General features: G+C 41.5%; 1 protein-coding gene across 1 annotated transcript in view; it reads left to right on the forward strand.

Annotated features, from left to right (window-relative positions):
• Positions 1 to 25,447, forward strand: part of PLXNC1 (plexin C1) — a gene marked incomplete at its 5' end in the record, with an annotated part of 70,390 nt that overhangs the window by 41,204 nt on the left and 3,739 nt on the right. The window contains 13 exon segments of the mRNA XM_084206552.1: positions 2,334 to 2,375; positions 2,813 to 2,937; positions 3,486 to 3,684; positions 5,066 to 5,212; positions 12,522 to 12,699; positions 13,932 to 14,035; positions 18,236 to 18,290; positions 19,291 to 19,322; positions 19,411 to 19,518; positions 21,435 to 21,598; positions 22,038 to 22,185; positions 23,999 to 24,139; positions 24,233 to 24,307. Coding sequence (XP_084062678.1) covers positions 2,334 to 2,375; positions 2,813 to 2,937; positions 3,486 to 3,684; positions 5,066 to 5,212; positions 12,522 to 12,699; positions 13,932 to 14,035; positions 18,236 to 18,290; positions 19,291 to 19,322; positions 19,411 to 19,518; positions 21,435 to 21,598; positions 22,038 to 22,185; positions 23,999 to 24,139; positions 24,233 to 24,307 — 1,518 coding nt within the window.

Below are 25,447 nucleotides of genomic sequence, written 5' to 3' on the forward strand. Positions count from 1 at the left end.
TGTAAAGTAAACATGGGAAAGGCTCCTGTTTTGCCTTGGTGAGTCTCATGCCATTGCACATCCTGGAAATTATTTCAACTGGATTTTGTCTCAGTTTTGTAATACTTTTCCCACAAAGGTACACTTGCTACTGTTAGCTCTCTACAAACATACAGTGTCAGGCAAGTTACTTAAACTGTTGTATACCAATTTCTTCTGCTAAGTACTTACTGTTTACATTGCAGTAGTGTCCAAACATGCCTGGTGCTGTATGAATGTGGCAGAAAAGCAGTGCTCCACTGAACAAATATTATAGAAGAGCAAAAAAGCCAGTGGGGTATATATTGCAACTGAATGTCAGAAGGGTTGACAGGAGGGTCAAAGTGACAAACCACCCTTCCCTCACTAACCACATGTGTTAGAATGATGTCCATATTGCACTCTTTGTGCCCTCCAGTGTGATTGATGGGCTTTGTCTTATCCAGTCTAAGCTGTTTAAGCATGGAAATTGAAGCTATTGACTGAGCATCTTCTGTAGTCAGTGCAGAGATGGGCAGCTCAGAAAAGCAATTCATCCCATTTGTCTGAGGCATCTCCCTTAGGATGGGACAAGTTGCTTAAAGAGGGACTCCCATACCTAAAATGAAGAGTGATCCACCCCATCTTTGTTCTGCTTCCCACTGCTTCACTTTTCTATATTTGATCTGGCTTAATAGCTTTTAATGCTTGTAGGTCTTAAATGGATATTATATTTGTTCTTAAAATGTTCTTGATGCTAAGCCTGATTTTTGCTTTGCTTGTTAAATTTGTCTTATAATTTCTGTTTTCCTTCAATTTCACAAATTGTTTGGTTTAATGCTCCAATCCCTGTTCCCTGTTCACAGACATTTTAAACCTTTAACACAGTTCTGGTTCTTCCACTCTGTGTGTGCATGTGTGTGTGTGTGTCTTTTTTTGGTAGTTTGTGTGAGGGTTGCTAAAGTTCTGGAGAAATGGGAATAGCCAGTGGAGGAAGTGGAATAAGAGTTTGGTATGGTAGAATAGAGCAGGAGGAATGAGGAAAAGGAGGGATGAACAACCAAGTATGTAGATGAAAGATTAGATGTGAGATGCCAGTGTGTGCTCACAGCCCAAAGTCAGTCATATACCCAGGGCTGCATCAAAAAGAAGCATGGCTGGGGAGGTGATTCTCCCTCTCTGCCCTGTGAGACCCCACCCCCACTGCATCCAGCTCTGAGGTTGCCCAGCACAAGAAGGCCATGGACTTGTTAGAGCAGGTCCAGAGGAGGGGGATGAAAATGCTCAGAAGGTTGGGACACCTTTTTTATGAAGAATGTCTGAGCCAGCTGTGATTGTTCAGCCTTCAGAAAGGAAGGCATCCTTTCAGTTAAGATGGGACTTATAAGAAAGATGGAGACAGGATTTTTACCAGGGTCTGTAGTGACAGGACAAGGGCTAATGGTTTTAAACGGAAAGATTATAAACTTAAATTGAACACAAGGAAGAAATTTGTTATGATGATGGTGATGAGGCCCTGAAACAGGTTGTGCAGAGCAGTTGTAGGTGCCCCATCCCTGGAAATGTTCAATGCTAGATTGGATTTATGTAGCCTGGTTCAGTAGAAGATAACCCTACCCACAGCAGTGGGGTTGGAACTAGATGATCGTTAAGGTCCATTATGACCCAAACCATTCTGTGGTTCTGTAAGGAAACTAGGGGCTGCCAGAATGACAAATAAAGCAGATGACAGTAAATGGAGTGGATCTGTTGCTCAAGAGGCTTTGACAAGGTGTTTGAGAACTGGGGGCTTCCTTTTGTGTGAGAGCTTTTGCTAGGACTGGATGTGTGGTGGCACCTGTGCCTCAGTGGAGACTGCCAGCATGGAGTCCTGGTGAGTTCATTAGTGAATATTCATGGGGTGCCTTGCAATGAATGGAAGCAGATGAGCTCAAGTGTCTCTTGGTTAACAGCAGCCCTGTATAGCCAAGGCTATTGCTGCCAGCCAGGAAGGATGCAGCCTGCAGCACCCAGCACGTTTGCAGATGACAGTGACACACAGCTCTTCCTGGGGAGCATTGGTTGACTGCTGTGCTAGTGCAGCTCAGCAGCATCGAGTAACACACACAGCATGTTGAAGATGATACCAGGTCATTTTTGAGAGTTCACTTTCCAGTGATCTTTGGCAGCACCTTTGCAGAAGTTACTGCGTGGAGTTTTTATACTGTATCTGCTAGAAGTCGACATTTCCATTGTTTTGTTTCAAGTAGTAGCAGGGACATGCTTGGCGTGTTAAAATACATGTGTTAGAAACTCCTGGTGTACTTGTGAATGATAAATATCCCCTTATATTTTAGTCAGGAGGCTTTGCATCCATCTTCAGTGAAGAAATGCCTCAGGTAAGCTGATCTAGTGTGATATGCCTTAATTCTTTTCTTTTTTTCAAGAGTGATTGTATCCCTTCTCTCAGTGTTGTCCATCAGCTTGCATGGATTTATATGTAAAAGGAGTTTGAAGTGTAAGGTGCTGTTATCCAATGTGCCTTTACTTAGATAAAACAGAATCTCATCATGGGAAATGATGGGCAAACTCAACTATTAGCATTGCTTTGTGTATGGGGCAGAAAATGTATGCTCTGCACGTGTATATTCTGTGTTGTACACAAACATAAATGCATTTTTGGTAAAATCCTGAGACACCTTAAATAAATGCAAAATTCCCACTGATCTGAATGAGGCCAGGATCTTATCCCATATGTTTCTTTCAATTTTTTATGAGCATTAAGAATCCATCATAGCCAAACTACAGTTTGCTTATTTTTGTTTAACTATTCCAGAGCAGAGACCAAACGAGCAAGGATGAAAGCTTCAACATGTTGCATGCTTTAATTTGTAACAAGAACTTTCTTGTTACTCTCATTCACACCCTTGAAAAGCAGAAAAATTTCTCTGTGAAAGACAGGTATAGTATGATTATGCTTATCATCTTCAAGAAAAAGAATTAGCAGGAAAAAACAACATGGGTTGTGGCACACAAATGTATTTGCTACTTTTTGCAAAAATAAGCTTGCAGTACTCTGGAGCATTTTTCCTTCTCCATCTGTACTCACTGAGGAAGAAAAAACATTACCATTAAAACAAGCAATTAAAGAGAAATTGGAATGTTTGTACATATAAACAAAGAGGCAAAGGAGCAGGAAAGCTCAGTTCAAAACTGTAAACACTTCCTGCAGTTAGATCAACAGTTCTACAGTTTAGAAATGTTCTGTCACTGAAGCAGGTGTTGTTCTGCAAAATTAAATTTAGAGACACACATTCTGTGTTTAAAAAATAATCACAAGAGCAGATGGACTTGCATTTTTTATATTTTTGTAGAGAACAGTGGACAGTTTATGTGCCTAAGGAGGAAGAAATTGGGATATGAGCTGCACTAAAATGTGTTTCATTTATTAAAGATGACTGGGAAGAGAAATTCCAGAATTAGAGCATTCTTTTTTTTTGCCCCCACAGGTGCTTGTTTGCATCCTTCTTGACTATTGCATTGCAAACTAAGCTAGTTTATCTGACCCATATTTTGGAAGTATTGACAAGGGACTTGATGGAGCAATCGAGCAATGTGCAGCCTAAGCTCCTGCTCAGACGAACTGAATCTGTGGTAGAAAAATTGCTGACAAACTGGATGTCTGTCTGTCTTTCTGGATTTCTCCGGGTACGTGTCCATCTTTTCACTACATAAGATATGCAGAGAATTTCTTTAATTTACTTTTTCCATAGGAGCTGTCAGAAGGGTCAGTTTAAAGCATTCAGTCTGGCATTTAGCATTATGAGTGTGCAGAGTTTAGGTGACTTAGCTGGCTGTCATCAGTGGAATGCAGGAAAAGAGCAGATCTCTAAGCAATGATCGTGTCATGTATTTGGCCAAGATTTGGGCAATTTTGTAATTCCAGCATATCCTTTTCTCATACCCGACATTTCAGCCCAGTGAGATGTATTGTGATCATATTAAAAGACTGATACACTTGATAAAATGCAGTGGTATCTGTGCAAGTTGTTGGAAAACTACCAAGAAATGGAGACTTAGGGAGTACCATCCTTTGGAAAGCTAAACTTCTCTCCAAAGTTTTCAACCTCCAAGCAGTATTGCAGATTTCAAAATCTAAATTACTTCAAATGAAAACAAAATAAGCATTTAGTTTCATTTTAATATTTGTTTCTTTTCTTAACTTGATACCAATGTTGTTGGTTTCAGTGCTTGGTTACTCTTCCTGTCTCTCTTATCAATGTGATGCTATCACGCTGTTGGTATCATTCTCATCAGTGCTTGCATTAGTACAGAAGCTGAATTGTTTGAGCTCAGCAGTTCACAGTGGTTTCCTGGAACTGAGGAGAGTGCCAAGGAACTGTCAGAGATGTTCTCAATACACCAGACATTTTTACAGAGCTGTGCTAGTGAGACGCCTTAGCCGGGCTGCAGGAATGGTGTCACGTGGAAATAGAGATACATCCTTCCTTTCTCAGGTGCTTTCCTGAGCCCTGGGGTTTAGGCAGGAGAGGAAATCCCCAGTTTCATTTCCTCTTTTGCTGATACACCAGGGTAAGTCCCACCAGCTTGCTCCCAAGACATTTTTCAGAGACAAAAAGGGGAGACACCAATTCAAAAGGAAACTAGTTGTTAGCTTGTTTTCTCAAAAGACTGAAAATGGAAGAAGTAGCTGAAGTATGCATGTGAACATGTGCATGTCTCACCCCCCACCCACTCCTTGGTGGAACTAGGAAATGTCTGCCAGGTGGAGTAGGAGCAGCTTGTCTGTAGTGTGCTTGTGCACAGCAAGGGGCTGTGAGATATCTTGCCACTCACTCCAGATGTCCCTTCCTATTTGCATGAGACTTTCTCACTGAAAAGCAAAAGATGGAGGTTAAACAAATAACTAGATAAATCTGCTTGGAGGGATTTTCTTTTCTAATTGCAAGATAATGAGTTACTTAAAAGGAAATAACACCATTTGTTACACTTGATTTTTTTTCTAGTTATTCATGCTCATTTAATGATTACAAAAATAAATGTTTCTTGTATTTTTTTCCTGACCCAGGAGACAATTGGTGAACCTTTCTATTTGCTGGTGACAACCCTCAATCAGAGGATAAACAAAGGACCTGTTGACGCAATAACTTGCAAAGCCCTGTACACTCTTAACGAAGACTGGCTGCTGTGGCAAGTGTCTGAATTCAAAACAGTGGTAAGTGTGCAGCTTGTGTTTCCTCCAGGCATGGACAGCTGTAATGTTTTCTCTGTTTCTAAGAAGCTAAAATAAGGCTCCTCAGACACTAAGGTAGTGGTTAAGTGCTGAGATAGTAAAATTGTTATTGCTGACAAAGTTTCCAAACATGGTAAGAGTGTAACTGGCTGGTGTTTCTCTGATATACCTTTCACAAATAGCACTTACTCCTCACTTCACAGCATGCATTAATCACCAAAGAGTAGGTTTAATGAAGTCTCAGGATATTAAAAAAATCATTCCTATTTTAAAGTATACTACAAAATTATAAACATGTTTAGAATTTAAACTAAACTACACTTCACGAATGAATGAAAGAACAGAATGCAGAGGGTTTTTTTCTATTGTGTTTACTTGTGACTAATCTTCAGGCAATGATTTGCTGTGGGTTTCCATATTATTAGCACTAAATCATCTTCAAATTAGCATGGTTACAGCATGGTGGATTTTACTTAGTTGCTTGGTTAAAAACAAGATATCTGGGAAGTCAGTCTAGCTAAGCTTCTGAACTTTACCATAGATTTTTTTGCCTTTCTCAAAGCACCTAAGAAGTACTTCCTGTTTTCCAGTTGCACCCAAACATCTTTGAAAGCTGGAGTTCCCTTACTGATTGTCATTTTGACACTGAGATGAGAAGGGATAGCAGGATTATTGCACTTTGGAGCATGTAAAAAATGTGGCTTTTAGAGTAGGAGGCCTGAAAGGGGTTTTCAGAATAACCAGAGCACTCTTCTGCTCCAGAGTTTCCAAGTGATTTTAGGCCTGAGAACTTTAAAATGTGCATTTCCAGTTATTTTTGTAGCTTCCTTGTTTCTTAACTCCTGGCTTCCAGTCAGAGTTAGGTGACATAATGAGGAGTATGAGAAGTGCTGCTGAACAGTGGGCTTCACACCTTGGGAGCAGAAATTGGCAGGCAGCAATGGCCACGGCAAGGACAGTTCAAGTGCTGTCCTTTCAGTCCTTTTCAGAGCCCATGTGCTAAGTCTGTGGTAGGGCTGAAGTTTCCAGGTCTGCCTGTCTTCAGTTTGAAGCAAGAACTTGGAGGTGCTAAATGCCACATACTGGAGTAGACTACAGGACCCTGGAAAATTTGGGGGGTCAGCAGTCCATTGGACTTCTCTCATTGGGCCACATAGGAAACTCACTGAAATGGCAACATTTCTGTGAGTCATTTCTGACTTGACATTCTCTAATGAAAGCTTCAAACTGATAAAGCAGTAGTCAGATCTTCTTCTTACAAAGCTGCTGTTAGAGGCTGCATTTGAAGGTACTTCAAGCTAAGTTACCAGAGTGCATTTGAAAGGGAAGTTTGTGACTAAAAATCAAATACATAATCCAAGATCTTTGGTTTCCTTGTTTGTGTGCTGCATGCTGGCATGTATTTGAGATCCAGAGTAAATTTAAATATATTGCTGTATGTATCCACAGGATGCAAAACGCAGTGGTGATGCAGAGCAACAATTTTCAAGCAAGCTCAATATGCCTGTTACTAGTAGACTGCACAGAAACATTTTCTAATTTATAGCACACATTCAAATTGAGAGCCCCTTGGGGGGATAGCTGACTCTGAAACTGCTGAAGAACCTTAAATACTTTTTCTAGAGCTACTTCTATGCATGTAGTCACCTATAGGGTCTTGTGGTCAGATTGCAGTGAAGAGATAAAAACATAAGTGGTCTGAAGGACTTGCTATTGCTGGGGAGCACTCTGCAGATGGAAGAGGAAGTGGGAGCCTACAGCCCTTCTTGAACCTTGTTTCCTGCCTTTGTACTGTGTATTCCTGCTTTTGAATAGGAGATAATGATGCAGCTATAGTGTTAATATAGATCAGCGTTCCCGTTTAGGTGCGGCATTCCTCGGGCTTAGCTGAGAAGTGCTGAATGTTCCCTTTAAAACCATCACAAAAGGAGAGAGGACTCCTGCAATAATACTGCAGAGATGAAGTTCTAGGATTGTAGTTCTGGCTGGACTGGGAAGTGGTTTTGTTAGGTGGTTTATCTGAGATTCACGCTGGAAGCTGAAGCTGTGCTGTGAAGAGACTTAGGTGGAGTGGTGAGGCTTTCTGGGCAGGGGAAGCAAGCCAGCTGCGCACATTTTCCCTTCAAAAATAGCATTTAACAGGAGGCTGAAGAGAAAGCAGTCAGTTTTCTTCCTTCACCACTTCAGATGCACTGCATTGACGTGCAGGACCTGTAAGCTTACAGACTGGGAACCAAGTGTTTTCTCCTTACTGTGGAAGAACATTTCTGCCTAAAGGAATGCAGGTTTTGTTTTCTAAATGGAATTAATTCTGATCTGAGTTTTCAAGTGCACTTGCACAGTTGCTCACTGCAGTTACATTCTGAGTCTTGCAGTACTTTGTTGTATTTTGGTTTTCCCCTTTGGCCAGCCCTACAATAGCAGTACATTAAAATCTACCTCTCCAGAGCAAAGCATTAAAAAATACAGCAAAAAAAGAGGGTTATAGAGAGATGGTGAAGCAAATCTGCAGACATTTGGTGTCCAAATTTTTTTAAGCTGTGTAGGCACTTGAAGATACAGGGATATATCTGGTAGGGAGTTCAATTCTCAAATCAGTAACAGGGTACAAGGGTGTAGGTGCTCTGCATGAGAATCTCTCCTTTCAGGATTGGGAGTTCAGTTCCAAACCAGTAAAAGCAGGATACAGACAGACTCCTAAAAATCAGGGCAAGCTCCACAGATCAGGAGAGGTTTTTTAACATTCAGACCATTTGTAAGCAGAAAAAAAAGAGGACCTAGAAACATGTAGTGTTTGAATTGCATTAGAGCTGTTCCCTGGCAGGGCCCCATGCCTTTTTTAAAAAGGCCACAGACCTTGGATCACCCGACACCCTACTGTTAACCCTCTCTGCTAGAAAGGGTGAGGCCTTCAACAGAGATAGGCTGCTGAAGTACATACTCAAGTGGAGGAATTGAAGGAAAGATACTTCTAAAAGCACTGGTCAAGTATGGGCTGAGAAGCTGTGCTCTGTCATGCTGTGCTTGACAGCTGAGAAATAAAGCTGCCTTGAAAGAGACTTGGATGTGTCATGGATCCTTTTCTCAGGCTGAGGAAGCCAGGCTGCTCTCTCGCAGGCAGACAAGCAGCTGCACCCCTCGGCAGATAATTTGCTCAATGAGTGATGAAGGAGTGTGCTCCACAGCTGAGTGCTAGCCTTTCACTGAAGAGTTTCATTTTGAATAGAAAATGCCAGCCTGGAATGGGAGTTCTCAGTGGTGGATCTCCTGTGGGAAACCAGGGGAGACTTCTTACAGTGGACTAGGTGCTCCAGCATTCCTTTGAGTAGTCACTGTTTATTTTAAAAAAGGCATTTGGGCCATTGAATGCTTTGCTGAAATGTGTTTGCATTTTTAGATGGGAAGAAATGATCTAATTCACCTGTTCAGCCAACTGCCTTTTATCAAAAGTGAAGCAAAGCCATATAATGGAAGGTTGTTTAAAGTGTTCAACTGCTTCATGAGTTAAAAGAGGGGTGTTAAAAAAAGGTGGGTGGGCTGTAAGGGAGTAAAGCAGAGACAAGGAAATCAATTTCCTAATAAGACATCATGGCTGTGGTATTATTAGTCACACTTTGTGAGAGATAAGGAAGCTATTAAAAGCATGTGACATAAGGGGATTTTTGTCAGCAGAAAAGTACAGAGCAACCCTCACTACAAAGTGAGCAGTGCAGATGTTGGCTATAGGAGAGTCCTCTGGATTAGAGACACATTGAGTGTCACATACAGCAGCATCAACAGCACAACCCTTCCTTTGTGTAGTGCCCATCTAGCCTAAATTTAACTCCTGCACCATTTTCTGTGCCAGTTGGCTAACTCTTCTACAGCTGTCCTATAACCTCTTCACAGGTGACTGTTCTGGCTGCTGCAGAAGGATCATACAATCAATCTGATTTTTCTTGTTGATTGTATTTCATAGTCTGGGAGATGGGAGTAGTTTTAAGGCAGTTTTGTTATGTGGTACATCTTGATACTGACTCTTTACATAAATGGCCTTTCACCAATCAAAAGAGGATTTTTTGGGGTTTTTTCCATCTGTCTGATAAATGGAAATATGATTTATTCAGATGCATAGCTGATGCATAGGGTAATGAATAAGAGTCCTTGAATAGCCCAGATTATTGTTCTTTATTTCTAAGAAAGTATGATATTATCACATTGCTTTATTAAACCACATCACATTTATTATCTGCTTGCTGTCGTTATTAATAGCTCTGCTAAATAATTCATTGTGTGAAATTAATTTTCAAGGAAACTACAAATCTGAAAAGCCATCTGCAAACACTGTCATCAAATGTCATTATTTCTGTGACTGCATGGGTGAAAATACATTTTTTAGGTTTGTTCCTGTCTTGTAGCTAGGTTCCAAGCTAGTTCCTATACAAGTAGTTGCAGGTGCCACCTTCTCCTTAAGTAGCCTTTAACAATTCTTGCAACCCATGTTAAAGCTTTTCTGAAGAGCACTGTGACTTTGTCTTGCTGTCATAATTTCTAGAGTGTGAAGTCTCATCTCTAGATATTATTAGCTTGAACCAGGTTCTATAATTTTCTTCTGAACCTTTTGCTAAGTATTTTTATTTCCTCTGCAAAGTGAGAGAATTTAGAAAAAGGCTTGATGATATTTTCTTTTGACTTTCACATGTCCTTTTGCGATTTCTCATATATTTTCTGACCTCCCGAGCTGATCATGAAAGGACTTTCATAATTTTACAATAACTTCTGTTTCTTTTTCTAGTTCTACGCTATGTGTCTAAGTACAGTGATTGTGACTGTCGGCTTCTGATTAATGGTTTCTAGAGCCAGGGACTGTGCTGTCAGACAGGTTGAATCTGATTTATGAAAACTTCAGCTGCAGAGGGACAGCTTAATAATAATTGGCTTTCCTAGCTCCCCATCAATTGCTTTATCACTTAAGATTAACTTCTGCAGGAAATCGTATCATTAAAACCATCTGGCTCTCATGGCTTAGAGACTTTTACGTGTTTCAATATTCCTTCCCATCTGACCACTCCTTTGAGTTATAAAGTATTTCTATTATCCTCACCCTATGGATACTTTCACTTAAGCCCTCCATACATCACTTGTATTCCACCTACATGAAGGATGACTTCTCTCTTTTCACATTCCTGTCATCCTGCAGGAGTGGAGCAGGAATGGGAGGGCTCTCATGTGCTAATGACTGAAGAGCCTGTGTGAGAGTATATGCTGAAAAGGAAAGGAGGAAGAGACATAGTTCCCTTTGATGGTCTGAAAGGAGTAGAAAATGAAGAAGGAGCAGGAACATGAACATTGCAGTGTAGGAATATTGTTAGAAGGAAGGGATCATCTGAAGGAAGGAATGTTTCCAAGGACATTGAGCCAAATGACATCAGTTAAAGTGCAAGGAGCTACTTCAGAAAGATCAGTTCAGAGACTAGAAGGGGCAAAGACTGATTAAAATGAGTTTTCCAAGGACAAAATACAGTTAGTCCCTGTCCACATTTTAATCCTACAGGACCATGACTTCAGGGCAATCAGAGTCAAGGACAGGACTATTGTCTGTACAGTTGGTCTGTGGGCCTAACCAAGCATGACTCCCTCGGTGCTGTGCCAATATATTTTTTACTAATTTTCTGCATGAAATCCCAACCTGAGGCATGGTGTCCAGTCTGCTTCTCCTTCTGCAATTCCCACATATCCTTGTCTCTTGTTCCATCTGTCCTTTCCATGGGCTCGTTTTCCTGACAATTAAACATCTCAGTGTCCTGATTAAGTTGTTCCCTGTTGCTTCAGTTGCATCTTAGTCTTTCTTAAATCATAATCTTAATAGTTTTGCAACCCTGTTTTTAATAGTCCCTTTGCTTCTGTAGAGACTGTAAAGTTAATTTTTGTTGCATTGGACTACTTTTTTTCACCAGTAGTATGTTGTAATTTCCACTCTTGCTGGGTAATAAGCAGAACATGCTATTCTATAACTATTAATAACTACCTATTTTTCTGAGAAGATAGAAAGTTGTCCCTGCAACAATCTGGACAGAAATTCTTTCCTTCACATGACAGAAGAGAAAAAAAATTGTTTACTTGCTTCCTGTTTTAATACTCAGTCCTTCAGAGTCACACCTGGAGTCCTCTCATTTCAGTCAGAAGATAAATGTTATACCAGAACCATTCAGCAGCCAGAATGGTTGGAATACATTTATTTTCCTTTGCCACTTGCAATCAAGTGCTGGCACCTAAAACACTTGCTTTAATTCTGTCCCAAGACATCTTCAGCAGAACATTTGTGTCCATGTAGCTGGACAGCGATTTCACTGCACAGAGCAGTGAAATTTTGATGTTATTGCTTGGCAATTGCAATTACAACTTAGCAGTTCTGTGCTCATACTTTATTCCCTGCCTTCTAGCAGTTAATCTGCCTCACCTGATCAGAAATATGACCTGACAAAAAAAACCATTCCCTGGAGATGGTCACTCAGTGTCACTGGCACCTCCCTCCAGCCCTACTCAGCTTGTGTGCAGCCCAGCAGAGGAGTTGTGTCCCAGCCAGGAGCAGCAGTGAGCTAAAGGGCAGAGGTGCTGTAACCAGACATGGGTGTTGGAGCTGAAATAACAACTAATAGAACACAATGCACTTTTCTGTGCAGAGCTGTACCACTTTGGATTCTCTCTGCTGCAACCTGCTCTCTTTTCCCTGCTTCTGTGGCAGCCCTGTCTGTGCTGCCTGCAGAGATGGGGCTGTATGCAGACAGACACCGACAGCTCCAGGGGAGGTGTACCTTCTGTGTGATATAAGGCACTCAGCATAATCTGCTGGTGTAAACATGCATTTTAACACTGCTTTCTATCCACTCAGAATCAATCATGCTTACCATGACTGCTTACTCAGCAACCTTATCAGATCTCTTGTCACTTACAGTTTTGCTCTTAAGGCATTCATTTTACATAAAAGATCTGCTTTTTTTAGAGCATGCATTGTAATTCTTCCTTGTCTCTTGTTGTTTTTTGGTAATTCACTGAAATACATTTGCACAAAAGCAGAAGACAAAATACACCCTTGGAAATACATAGCTATATACATCTATTTTTCATGTTATGAACAGGAAGAATTCTAAATGCTTCTTTGTGTAATTCTTTCAAATAATCTTTCTTTGAAACAACTTTAATAATAAATATGCTGAAAATCTCTCGGGTGCTGAAAATCTGTCAGGAGTTTGTAAGTTTCCTATGCCAGGTGTTCCCTGTAAGTCAGAATAACATGTATTTCTTTCCCCAGACACTGAACATTATCTTTGAAAAAATCCCAGAAAACGAGAGTGGAGATGCCTGTCAGACTATTCAAGTTAATGTTCTGGACTGCGACACCATAGGCCAAGCCAAGGAGAAGAGCCTTCAGGCTTTCTTTAATAAGAATGGCTTTCTCTATGGTCTTCAGCTGGATGAAATTGGTCTTGGTAAGAGAATGTCACTATGCTGGATTTTCATGGAGTTTACTGGTCTGTTGTGGAGTTTTCTTATTAGGAATGCCTACCTTTGGCTTTGATTCTTTTCAGAGTTCGTACAGAACGTAGCTTTTGTGAGGAGTTTTGGGGCAAACACTAGATTTATTTATGTTGCCAGTTAGAACACTGGAGCTATATCTGCTGCACTTCTGCAAGGATGTCAGCATTGCAGTTAAAAATGATGTTATTTATTATGTGTATAGAACTTCCATGTTCCTTTTCTGGGGTAAGTAAGGTGGCAGGCCCGTCCACCTAAGTACAGCTGGTTGGTTGTTACATTTTGTCAGGGTATAAGATGGCATATCATGATAATCAAGTATTTTTGTCCCTATCTACTATTCCTCCTACCTCCCTTCCTTTCCTTCCTTCCTACAGGCCTACATTGCCCTTGATCAGAAGAGCCTTCAAATAAATCTTATTTATAGTCAGATTAGGTTTATATAATAATTTGCCCATGACTCACAAAGTCACCTACAATATCTGCAGATGTAAATAAGTCTGTACCAGCAGATGAGTCAAACCACCTTTTCTTGTTGGGTTTTCAAGAGCCCAAGGTCTGTAGCTACCACCACCATACCACTTCCCACATAACCTAGTAGGAAACCTAACTAACTCTATATTGTTGGCATTTGTCACCTCCTGGACTGTTGGCATTTGTCACACTCCCTAAGATGTCAATGCTTCCTCACCATCTCAGACTCTGTGTTGGCAAGTGCTCATAATTTACTTTCATATCTGATGTCTTGATGTCTTTATCCTCTACAAGTACCTGACCACCCTTCATAAGTACTATATCAGTCTTGTACAGCTCATTTTAGTGATCTCTTAGAAATGGCTTGTGGAACCTTTCTTCTAGTCCCAAGGTAACCTTAATAGCAGGACACACTTGTGCAGCAGAATAATGATTAGGTGAAAGCATCTCCAAAAACTCTGCTTTGACCAACACAGAGTGAAGCACCAAAACCTGCTGAAAGGGAAGCCACCCAGGCTGTCACCCCAGAAAAGGAATCAGAAGTGTGGGAGTGCAAAACCACTTTCATGTGACCTAGCACAAGGATGGAAAGAAGCAGCTCAGTTGGGAGTCACTGGTCCAAAAATAGTTGGGTGTTGTTTTTCTTTACAAACACCAGTACAGTGAGAATGCCATTGGGGTGTAATTGTTTTCTGTTGCTGTCATACTGCAGAACTTGTGTCTGAGGAGCAGCAAAGAGAATTGTTAGATATTGATGGTTCCTCAGAAGTGATGGATGATGGGATAAGGAAGCTAAATACCATCGGCCATTACGAGGTAAGCACAGAAGCCAGACCAGTGAGTTGAGAAGATATTTCTCCACAGCTCTCAAATGTGATCTGCACAGCTTGAAGTTATAGCTGAGCATCATCAACAGAAGGAAAGAATTGTGTGGCACACAACATTCTTGCCAATGAGTCATGTTTTCTGTTACTTTTCAGAGGTTTCCTTGTTGCAGGGTTGCTTGGTTCAAACATACCAGGTAAACTGTTACTCTGTCAAGCATTTTATTTAAAACAGAATCTGATTTCCAGCTACGAACATTGCCTCAGGTCTTTTTGAGTCTCTGCTGTTGAGTTTTTGTTGCACCATGAGCAACTGTTTACCTCATCCTACCTCATATTTTGATTATCTGAACAGGCAGTATTGATACTTCTGAAATCTGATTGCAAGTCAGAATAAAAAGGATTGATGCCGCTTCTCCCTCTATTCTTGATACCTCCTATGCCAGTCTCCTTCCCTTTTTCTCTCTCTGTTTCTGCTTCCATCTGCTGTTGGCACTTGTACCATGTCTTTCCCTCTGCTTCCAGTTGCCCCTGTAAAGCAGTTGTTTGTGATGCTGCAATAATCTGTCCATCATTGCAACAACACACAAAACTGTAACTGGTGGCAGAGCTCTCCTGGGTGTAGCGCACTGTGAAAGCATAGCAAGCAGCATTTCCTCACAGAGGAGTTTTCAATGACACCAGTCAAAATAGAGAGTGAGATGTTGGAGGAAAATGTGCAGCAGGTGATTGGCCTCAGGTGATATGGAAGTTCACATGTGATGCTTACAGATAGATTTTGGAAATGGAGGTTATCATGCTGAGTGCTTTTACAGATCATTCCTCATGCCTCATTGAATTTGAAAGTCTAGCTCTTAACAAGTTCATAAATTTTTATTGATTTAGAACTTTTGCTGCCATAGGTCTGTGCTGTGCACTGCAGTTTAGTGCTGAGGAACCTGAGCCAACACAGAGCATGTTGCTGTCTGCATGAGCAAATGCTGTGCCATCTATAGAGAAACAAGAATTTTTAGCAGAAATTTGTATCCTGGGCAGAGAACAAGGCTGCTTAGAGCTGAAGCAAGCTCATTTGGACTCGCTTTACAGATGTCTGTAGGCATTTGTTGCTCTTCTTGCGTCACAGGGGTTCGTTCAGCAGTGAACCCAGATTTCCTGAGTCACCACCCAGTGGCTTTGCCTGTGCCTGTCTTGAATCTTATCTATAGATGAATGTGTGACCTCCTCCACTCCACTTGTAGAGATTTTGTACAAATTAGGACATTATAGTGTTGCAGTTTGAGCCTGTACAGCACAGGTCAGCGTAGATTTGAATTAGATTAGGTGCTTGAACTTCTGTCCAATGCAGCAGTGCCTGCCCTCTCACCACAGGCAGCTATTGCAGGTGCTCCCTACTTTTCCCAGCAGCCTTCTGTGTGCCTGGAGCTCATGGCATGCTGTGGCTCAGGGGTGTCAGACCTCATGGCAAGTAAGTCTGCTCCACTGGTCTCTGTCATCCCTGGGTATCTTTGTCCCAGCCCTTGTTTTGTCTGAGGTTTCTGCAGGCAAGGGTTTCTTGCAGATGCAAGTTAGGTAGGAGGCGCAGTTGTTTTTGCAAAGCTGTAACTACACTAATTATAGCTTAGCAGCTGCCTTATGGAAATTGTACTGCATGTCTCTTCCATATTTTAGTTCACATTTTCTGACATTGACAAAATAATGTACATTTTAGGCAAAAGCTCAGTGACATTTTAGGCAGTGGCTTAGTGGCAAGTATTAGCCATTAGCATATCGAGTTTATTTTCTTGTATGCATATTGATGCAAAAAGGAATGTAAAAATGTCTAGATAGCAAGAAAAAGGAACACTGCATGCAATTTATGAGGGTGGTAACATTGCCTGAGAAATTCCAACTTACATTTCAACTATGCCTCGAGTTTTGTGGCAAGCCTGAATTTTTCTTTTTGTTTATCAGCCTTAAATGCTAGAAAGTAACCAGATGTTTGATACTGGGAAGTACCATCAAACCTTTTTAAGACACTGGAGCATGAGGGTTGTGTTGTGAAGATCCCAGAGTCACCAATCAATCATGAAAAAGTAGACTTAGTTTCTACAATGATTTTTAAAATATGCAAGAATGGTGCATTTGCATTTTTGTGTAGTGTTTGTGAAGAGAAAAAAATCCACTGTACTGTTAGACTCTCTTATGCCTCTGGCCTGTGTGCTACTTTTGCTCTATTTTTTGGCTCCTAGGAGGTTTATTGATATGTTTATTTATGAGGTCTGTGCTATCACTTTCATAAGAATAACCACAAGCCATGACAAGAAAGTTGCTAATTGTCTTGACATCTCATTCCCCACACAAGAAGAGAGCTGGACAGTCACTTTCAAGTCTGCTGTCCAGTTTCTCAACTGTTGAGAGTCCCACACATTCCAGGAGCAGGCAGAGCCCCATCAGGCAAAATTGAATGTGATCCTGGGAGCTCACTGGCAAGGACTGGATTACAGTGAGGACAGATAGCCTGGGGAGCAAGAGGCATAGAGCCACACTACCATGTCTTCTCTTTTGCCAAGTAGCTGTATTCCATGTTATCTGGATTGGAAGAGATCTCTCTTCTCCCTGTTTGTCCCCCTCAATCATGCAACTGACAAAGCAAAAAATTTTGCAGGTGTCCATGGGAGCAGCCCACCACAAAAAGTGATTTAGACAGCAAGATGCAAAAAGAAGGGGTTTTTAATTTTTTTTTTTTTTAATTGGGTCACACTGTAAGAATCAGCAAGTATGGCTGCTGCAGTAATGATAAAGAAGGGAAAGCATAATCTACTCACTGCTAAAAGCATAATTTGCCCCAAAAATAAAACCTAGAGTGCAGGCTATGGTCATGGCTGCTCTGCAGCAATGCCTTAGATTCCTGGAGGGAAGCACAGTTCTCCCTGTGAGCTCTGCCCATCTCCCTCAGGACAGAAGTCAAGACATTTCAGCACTGAGCTGCCCTACTTCTTTGGGAGGGAATGGAGGTAGCATGTTGCCCACGTTGCTCTGGGAGGGGGTAAGCTGCTGGGTAGCACTGTTCCTGTTTATCTGTCTTCATGGCCAAGTAGGAGGACTGTCTGGGTGTTGGTATCCCCTCACTAGCTAGCCTTACAGCATATTCCTATTTGTAGTGTGGTTTTCAAGTGTTCTGTGCTATCTAAAATAGTTCTGAAAGTCTGTTTGATAGATGGAATCTCTGCAAAAAAATCAGAAAATAGATTGCATTTACTTTCCAGGAGCAAATGTAAGTGCAGATTTTTTGGCACAAGACACAGCTTTTGATAGAGTATCTTAATGTTTAAACTGGTTTCTCACACCAGGCTGGCTGCCAAGGTTTAAAAAACACTTAAATTATTTTGGCAGAGATCCCTTCCTAGAACTGGCCGGTTGTTTTTGTAATTATAGAGGCAAGTACACTAGCACTTGGCAAGACTCAACATTTGATAGCAGAGCAGTGGTGTAGTTCTCAGTGGGAGCCATTTTTTAGTTACTCTTTGACAATAAAAGCATGGCTTGCCAGTTTGTTTTAAAGATAATGCGTAACATCCTGGCAACACTATAAATTCAGGGAAGGAGGAGGTTGATTTTTCCTAGAAATCCCAAGATGGTGAGATATGGATCTTGATCTTATGGTGTATAAATATTTTGTTCAGTTTGAAAATAGTTCTTGGGAGCACCAGGCTAAACCCTCAAATGGCCCCTCCACAGGACATGGGTAGAACAGACTGAGCTGAAGGAAAGGGACCAGAAGAGAATTCACCTTTGTGTGCACCTCTCTGCCTCATCTTCCCATAAGATTCTGTTGCACTGGGTGCAGAGAATTTAACCTGAGCAATCTATAGAAAAATGGATGCAAGAAACAGCACAGAGCAATACATGAAAATTAATATGTCCACATATGGGCTGAACCAGAAAAATCAAAGGAAGGAAAGGTCTTCAAGGCTGGTGCACTGGAAGAGGTGCCTTCCCACGTGGCTGGGTAATGCTGACAAGGTGCAGCTACTGCCTGTGCTGAAAGCCCAGCCCTGGTTGCCTGCTGAAGGCTGTGCACACTGTGGTGAGAACAAAGCAGGCTGGGCTGTCCTGCACTGCCAGGGGCTGAGGGACAGGGGAAATGAAACTGAGTCTTTTGTAAATTCTAAGCACTTTTGTTTCAGCATGATATGTTTGTTTTTTCTTTCAGATTCCAAATGGAGCAACCATAAAAGTCTTCAAAAAGAAGGCAAATACCCGATCAGGTATCAAACTCACCGTGACCCATTTAAACTTTCTGCAGAATGGTTGGGGATGCAGAGAACTGAGCCCTGACAGGTTGTATCTTGGGCAACAGGAGGTCGGAGGAATTGGTACTTTGAGAGAGTTGAGCCAAATGAAGAGCCTTGGCTCTGGGCCTCTGGCAGGCACGGTAGGCCTGAAAGATAGAAAGAAAGCAAAGGAAAGAAGGACAGAAGGGCTTACAGTCCTCGTTAAATGATTGCCTAGGCTCATAGGCAGGAAAGCAGGACAGGGAAGTCCAGGTGACACAAAGAGAGGGAACTCTCTCTCCCTGGTGCCCAGAGCTGTGCATCACAGACATAGTGCTGCATTGTCCAGAAACAGGAATGATAAAACCCCCACTGTTTGGTAATTTTCCTTATTCTTTTGAGTGTGTTTCTGAAAGCTTTGACTTCACTGTCTGAGCAGCATGTCAGAAGATAAAGGGTGCTTACAGGGGGCCAGTTCATCTCACCTAGCCCTGTGGTGCAGGTTGCTCCAACCCAGCTGGTGGATGAGGGTAGAACTTTCTGTAGCTCCTGTGAAGAAACACACTCCTAACGTGTCTCCTTATCATCAAAGTTAGGAGAGACGTGCATCTCCCCCTTTGCAAAACTGAGGTTGTCTGTTCCCAGCCATTGTGTTTAAGCCTGACCTCAGCCCACCTGCACTCAGCACTCCTAGAGACTTAAACCACTGCAATCATCTCATCTTGTCCTCCTTTCAGAGGAGCTGTGATTGCTGCCAGCTTACCCCAGCAGCAGATAGGATGCTGTAGCTCAGTGGTCTGAGCTACAGGTTGGCACTAGGGAGGTGCACAGGGTCTGTGCATTTCTCAGAGACTTCCCCTACACTGGAAAGGATGACACTGTCTCTGCTTGCTTGGCATCTTGGATGCACCCTGCTGAACAGCCCAGAGCCCAGCAGAACTCACAAGCTTGTAGCTGTGCGTTTCATTAATGGCTCTCTGCTTTTGTTGTTTAGATGTGGACTACTCAGATGAACACTGTCATTTGGTGAGTTGAATCATTCCATTGCTAAGTGGTAGATTTAATACTGAGCTGTATTTGGATCTGTGTAATCTCTCTAATCTCTTCGTGACAGATTTTACCAGACTCGGAAGCAAACAAAGATGTGAAGGGAGCAGGTCACAAAGGAAAGCAAAAATTCAAAGTGAAAGAAATGTATCTTACAAAACTTCTGTCAACCAAGGTAAACTGTAAAGGCTTTATATTGGGGAAGGGCTGATGTTGGCTTGGACAGTTTGGCATAAACACAAATGAAACAAAAGGACTTCCTGTGTGTAAATCAAATGTTAAAGGTTGCATACAAAAGTCACTGCGCTAACTATGGGGGATGACCATTTGCAAAGACAGACACATTTCAGTTTTTCTAATACTAGAGTTCTAAAATTGTCTGATTACACATAGCATCTCCTCAGGAAGCACAACCTTCTTCTCAGGTTAAAGAAAAAGGTTATTATTTAGCCTATGGAAAGTGAGTTTTACCACAGAGTTCCATAGAGTGAGAATGAGCCATTCTGGAATGACAGCTTTCAGTGAACAATCTCCTCACTCTGCTCTAGAGTTTGCCCAGCTTAGAGATGACTTCTGAAGCCTGAGTTTCACAAGATACTGCCCACAAAATGAAATAATCTGTTATGGTTTCAGATTAAGCATTCAAAATAACTAGATTAATTTTAAAAGCAAGGTCCTTAGGATTTATAATACAAGTACCTAATTTATACAATGTGCATTGCTTAGGAATAAGTCCTGCTCACTCCCTCCGGTAACGTCATCTTGTTTCTGACTTAACTCCAAATGGTTAGAAAGCTCTTTGCAACAGCATATTGCATAAAATATTAATGGGTGCACAACACTGAGCTGTGCAAGAGGCCTGAAGGGATGATGATTATAGCCTTCTTGCATTTAAAAATCTATCAGTCATTATTTAATTAGGTTGTTGATAGCATCTGAAGTAATTTGGGACAGTCCCCAAAGTGAGAGTGAAAACTGGTCATTTCTCATTACCTGTGAAAACTAACATGAGCCCTTAGGAAATGCTGGAGTAAACCAGTAATATCTTATGCTGGAAGACTGAGGTACAGAAAAAAAGATCAGTTTTTTTAGAAACAGGCCTTTTAAAGGGCTTTAAATTAATCATCTCCTTCTCCAAAGCAGGACACTGCCCTGAACAACAGAGCTGTGATATTCTTTGCTGTGAAATTCCTCTCATGATAGGCTGTGCACTAAAGGAAATTGCATCTCACCATCTCTCTCTCTCTCTGCTCCCCTCTCTCCCATACACGCACACAGGCATAATTGCAGAGTTTACCCCATGAAATGAACTGGCCAGAATTCATCAAGGCCCTGGGATATGATTAAATCCTTCTTGTCAAGAGAAGATTGGGCAGAATTGAGCTTCAGAACAGATGTGAAGAAATAAAGCACAAAACAGTGTTTTGCTTTGTTTGCCTCTACTTATAAATACTCTGTGATTATGTCAGTGAGTCCAGCAGCAACCAAACCCTTCCTTTAATGAGCCAAATATCTTCTCTTATGTATCAGAAATATCCAGTTTTCAGTTCTTATCTCTAATATTAGTGTCTTATAACACCCAAAGCTGTTATTCTAGAATTAGATCAAGTGCCAGAGCCACTTGGCTGTGAAGTGTTGATGAGCACGTGTGTTGAGCATGTGCCACAGATGGCACCTGGAAGACCAGTGCCCTAGGAAACTGGCTAAACTGCTTTTTTCTCACCTCCCTCTTCCTTCCAGTCACAAATTTCAAATGCTTTTAGCAACAGTGGCAACAGTATCCCAAGAGTTGATGTTGTCTTTATTAGCCCAAGTGGTTCCTCCCACCTGTGATTTATCAGAGTTCACCATGATTCTCCTGTAAGCAGAGCAACAGGACATGTGACATATGGAAGGAGCTCATTGTGATGTATTGTAGTTTCATTTTTGTTACTGTCTTGTTTGCCAATAACCTATGGCCTTGATGTTTGCCACAAGCATATTGTAATTTCTGTGCGTGGTTGTCTAGGGGCACACACAGCTCTCTGAGGTAAAACATCTTATTCTTTTCTTGTGTAATAGTTACAAAATATTGACTTTGTTACTTTTCAGGTGGCAATTCATTCAGTTGTTGAAAAGCTCTTCAGGAGCATTTGGAGTTTACCCAACAATAAAGCACCTGTTGCCATCAAGTACTTTTTTGACTTTTTGGATGCCCAGGCTGAGAGCAAAAAAATTACTGATCCTGATGTGGTTCACATATGGAAAACCAACAGGTATGCCCACAGGATATATGCAGGGGTGCATGTGCTTTCTGAACACTTAGTTGCAGAAATGAAATGTGTCAGGCGTGATCAGAAGTATAAGATTTTGGCATGTCTGGGAATAAGATGTGGTTTGGCTTTGTGGATAACAGCAACTTTAGTGTATTGATTTAATACAACACAAACCATCAGAGCTTCCAGGTCTGTGCAGCCTGCACACTCACTTCACACTCTGAAAGAAGTAGCTGCAGATTGGGAGCATTATTCGAAGCTGGGTGCCTGACAGATGTGTTTGCTCTGTAGCCTTTGTTCCCTGACCCCTTTTTTGTGTGAAGAAGCAGCCAGGAATGTGCTTTGTTCCATGAGTGCAGTTGCAATTAAGGACCATTTTAAAGCAGTTGTGCTACTTGAGTGGTTGATTTTAAAGATGTTTGTTCTTTCTCCTGTCTAGTCTTCCTCTTCGCTTCTGGGTGAACATACTGAAGAATCCCCAGTTTGTCTTTGACATTAAGAAGACTTCACACATAGATGGCTGCTTGTCTGTAATCGCCCAAGCTTTCATGGATGCCTTTTCTCTTGCAGAACAGACACTGGGGAAGGTAATTCTGCCCCTCCAGTCTTCTCCTACTTTCTCAACCAATGTCTTTTTCAAATGTAGAATGATTAAGATGATGAAATCCTGAATCTGCTGATATTGGGGGCAGAATTGTCAGGGGCCTAATTAAGCTGGGTTTCCATTCCTTGTTGCTCTGTCTCCTGAGAGTGAAGAATTCACTGGCAGACAGATACAGCTATGAGAATGCCTTATTTATAGTTAACTGCTGTTTTCTCTGCAGTTCAGTTCTGCACAGTGTGTTTACACAGTAGGTGGCAGAAGATGGAAATTGTAAAGTTCTAATGAAGTTTTAAACAAAGGTCTTAAAAGTATTAACGTTATTTGATAAGTAGTCCAGATTTTGTCTGCGACACAGCAGTGTGCAGAAAGCACACACAATAAGCTAGTGGAAGCTGTAAGAATACTGAAAGACCTCTGAAGATTGAAACAGTTCCTTTTACATATATTAGCTGCTCCCTTTTTATATGCAAAATTATTTGCTGGAGCAACAAGTTCAGGAATCTTACATTCAAAAACTCTTTAGTATAGTGTCCAGAACTCTGGGGATCAGAAATACTTCCTTTTTCCCCAGGGTATTTTCCTTTTCTTTGGACCAAAGCAGGAAGCTTTTGTTCAGGCTCATACTACCAAGAAAAACAGGCTAGAAACTTTTTAACCTAAAAGAATTTATATAAAAATGGACTAATTTCCTATGTGATCTAATCCAACTGCTCATCTGTTAAAGGTAAATAGCAATTAATGTGCTTGTTTCTCTTACTTTAGGAATGAAGTATCATAAATTAAAGCTAATCACATCACTTCCTTGATGGAAAAACTGCAAATGAGCATGGTTATTAGGCTTCTGTGCTTAACATCCACTGTGCAGAATTGTTGAAACAACAGCTCCTGTTAGCTATTTGAAAAAAGGCGCTGAAACCTGATAAAGCTTTGCAATGCAGCAAACATCTTGTGACCTTTTTGTACTAAAATGTATTTACCTTCATGATTTTTAGGCCTTTATCTTGAGACATCTTTTAGCCATTTAGAAAACAAACATTTAAATTACTTCATCACACATTGGAAGCAATGGTACACAAGGTTATATCATTTATTGCCGAGAGCTCAAACAGGAAACTACCAGCCCCCACTTTTACATTCTGAAAATCAGTTTTCCAGGTGGGGCTTTGGCTCCTATCACAAGCATCAGCGCTTATTTCCTCAAATGAGCCTAAAGCTCCTGGATAGGTTAATGCTGACCTGGGTTGTTAAAGTCCTGGGGTGAAGAAAAATCCCTTTGGCTTTGTGTGTCTGGCAGTCAGCTCTCCATGCTCTCAGACCCCTGAGGGAAAGGAGTAGTAGGGACCAAAGAGATTTAGGGGAACCTCTGCCAGGACAGCATCTAACAAGGCTCTCTGGTGTGTCACTGCCAGGGAACTTTCCTTTCAGCAGTACTGCTGAATCTTGTATGTAAATTGGGTTTTGGCTTCAGACCCTTTGGTTCAGCTTTCATAATCTTTCAGGTCTAAGGATCTGTAAGGAGGAAGTGAGAAAGAAAAATATGTCTGAGGGACAAAGTCATCAATCCTGATGTCAATAGAAATAATTACATGGCAATTGTCATGAAACACAATACACTATTAGTGAAATCCTGCCTCTGGTTTGCATCTTTGTTTCATAATCTTGGTTCCTTGCATATAACCACAGCAAAGAAAAATGAGTCACACAGACACAATTAGATGTAATTAACTGTGTGGAGGTGGAACCTTAGGAAATCTGTGCTGTGAAAAGTTACAAGGCTTCAATTTTTTTCTTTTAAGGAAGCACCAACAAATAAACTTCTCTATGCTAAGGACATTCCTCTCTACAAGAAGGAGGTGAAAGCGTACTACAAAGCCATCAGGGATCTGCCTCCATTGACCACTGCAGAGGTTGAAGAATTTCTAGCTCAGGAATCTAAGGTATGGTTGAGAAGCAGCAACTTCATTTGCTTTCATGTAAAGTTTTTGGTTTTTTTTAAAGAAGTATCTGACCAGAACTGTTTTCTGTTTTAGAAACATGAAAATGAATTTAATGAGAAAGTGGCCTTGTTTGAAATCTACAAATACATAGTGAAATACTATGATGAGGTAAGCACATCTGCAATTTCAGCTGAATCCTTAATGTGGGGTAACACAGTAACCAAGGGCTGGGCTGCTGTAGGACCTGCTGGGTGCCACTCCAAAGGCAGCCTCTCCTTTAATGCAGCTGTGGCTGCTGCTGAGCTGTGAGGGGCTGGAGCAGCGCAGCCCCCAGGGCAGCTGGAGCCCCCACCCCTCCAAGGGGGCACAGGCCAAAGGTTTGTCAGTGCACCTTCACTGTCACTGCTGCATTGCACAGAGGAAGTAGCAGTAACACTTTCCCTGCAGTTTTGAGGAAGTTCCTATATAGCCGAGGCTTCTTGTTTTACTGTGTTTGCAGTCTCTGCAAATGCCTGTCACAACTCCTGTGCACGCGCTCCATTTCCCTGGAGGTTCAGAATCAGATTAGACTGTAGCACCAGGGTTCTTGATTTAACAGTCAGTGCAAACACCTCAGTGGAGCACATAGCCTTAAAGCAAGAGGTGTCTGCTCCTTTCCCATCATAGCTGTCTTAATGCTCTCCTCTAATAGCCTTTCTCTTTAAAAGAAGCAGCTATAGTTTCCAGTCCCTGCTATTACTAACAAAAGAAATCTTTTCTCAGCTGAAAGTACTTAGTCACAGGCTACCTCTAAGCTGCTTTCTAAGAAAATCCCTGTCCTCCACTTTGCATGATAGGATTCTCCACTCCATTTTGTTCAGCATCCTTAACAGAGGCTGCGTGTGCCTGCGCAGGGACTTAGATAAGAGCCAGCTGGGGTGTGTTGCCTGAAGGCCTCCTTATGCTTCCAGCAGGTTGTCTGGGTTTCCCAGCAACCAGGCCTTTCTCTCTTTCATCCTCAGCAGCACAGCACCAGCACTTGCTGTAGTCATCCAGCTCTCAGTCACCTGTTAGCTGGCTTACCATTCCTGATCTCTAATATTCCAAATCACCTGGATTCACCATCAAATCTTTGCCTCCTGAAACAAGCTTGGGATGATACTCAAAATGGCATCAACCTTTATTAAGCTTATTAAAATGACTGATATAGGAGAATTCAGTGTACTTTCTAGTGTTAGTGCCCATTTTTGCCTTTTTGAAGCTACTACTGGCTAAACATAGCCCATCCTTAGAAGGAAATCTTCCCTCTGCTCTTCCCCCTTTTGACTG

This window comes from Fringilla coelebs (assembly GCF_963513975.1).
Source record: "Fringilla coelebs genome assembly, chromosome: 5".
In the NCBI taxonomy this organism is placed as follows: domain Eukaryota; kingdom Metazoa; phylum Chordata; class Aves; order Passeriformes; family Fringillidae; genus Fringilla; species Fringilla coelebs.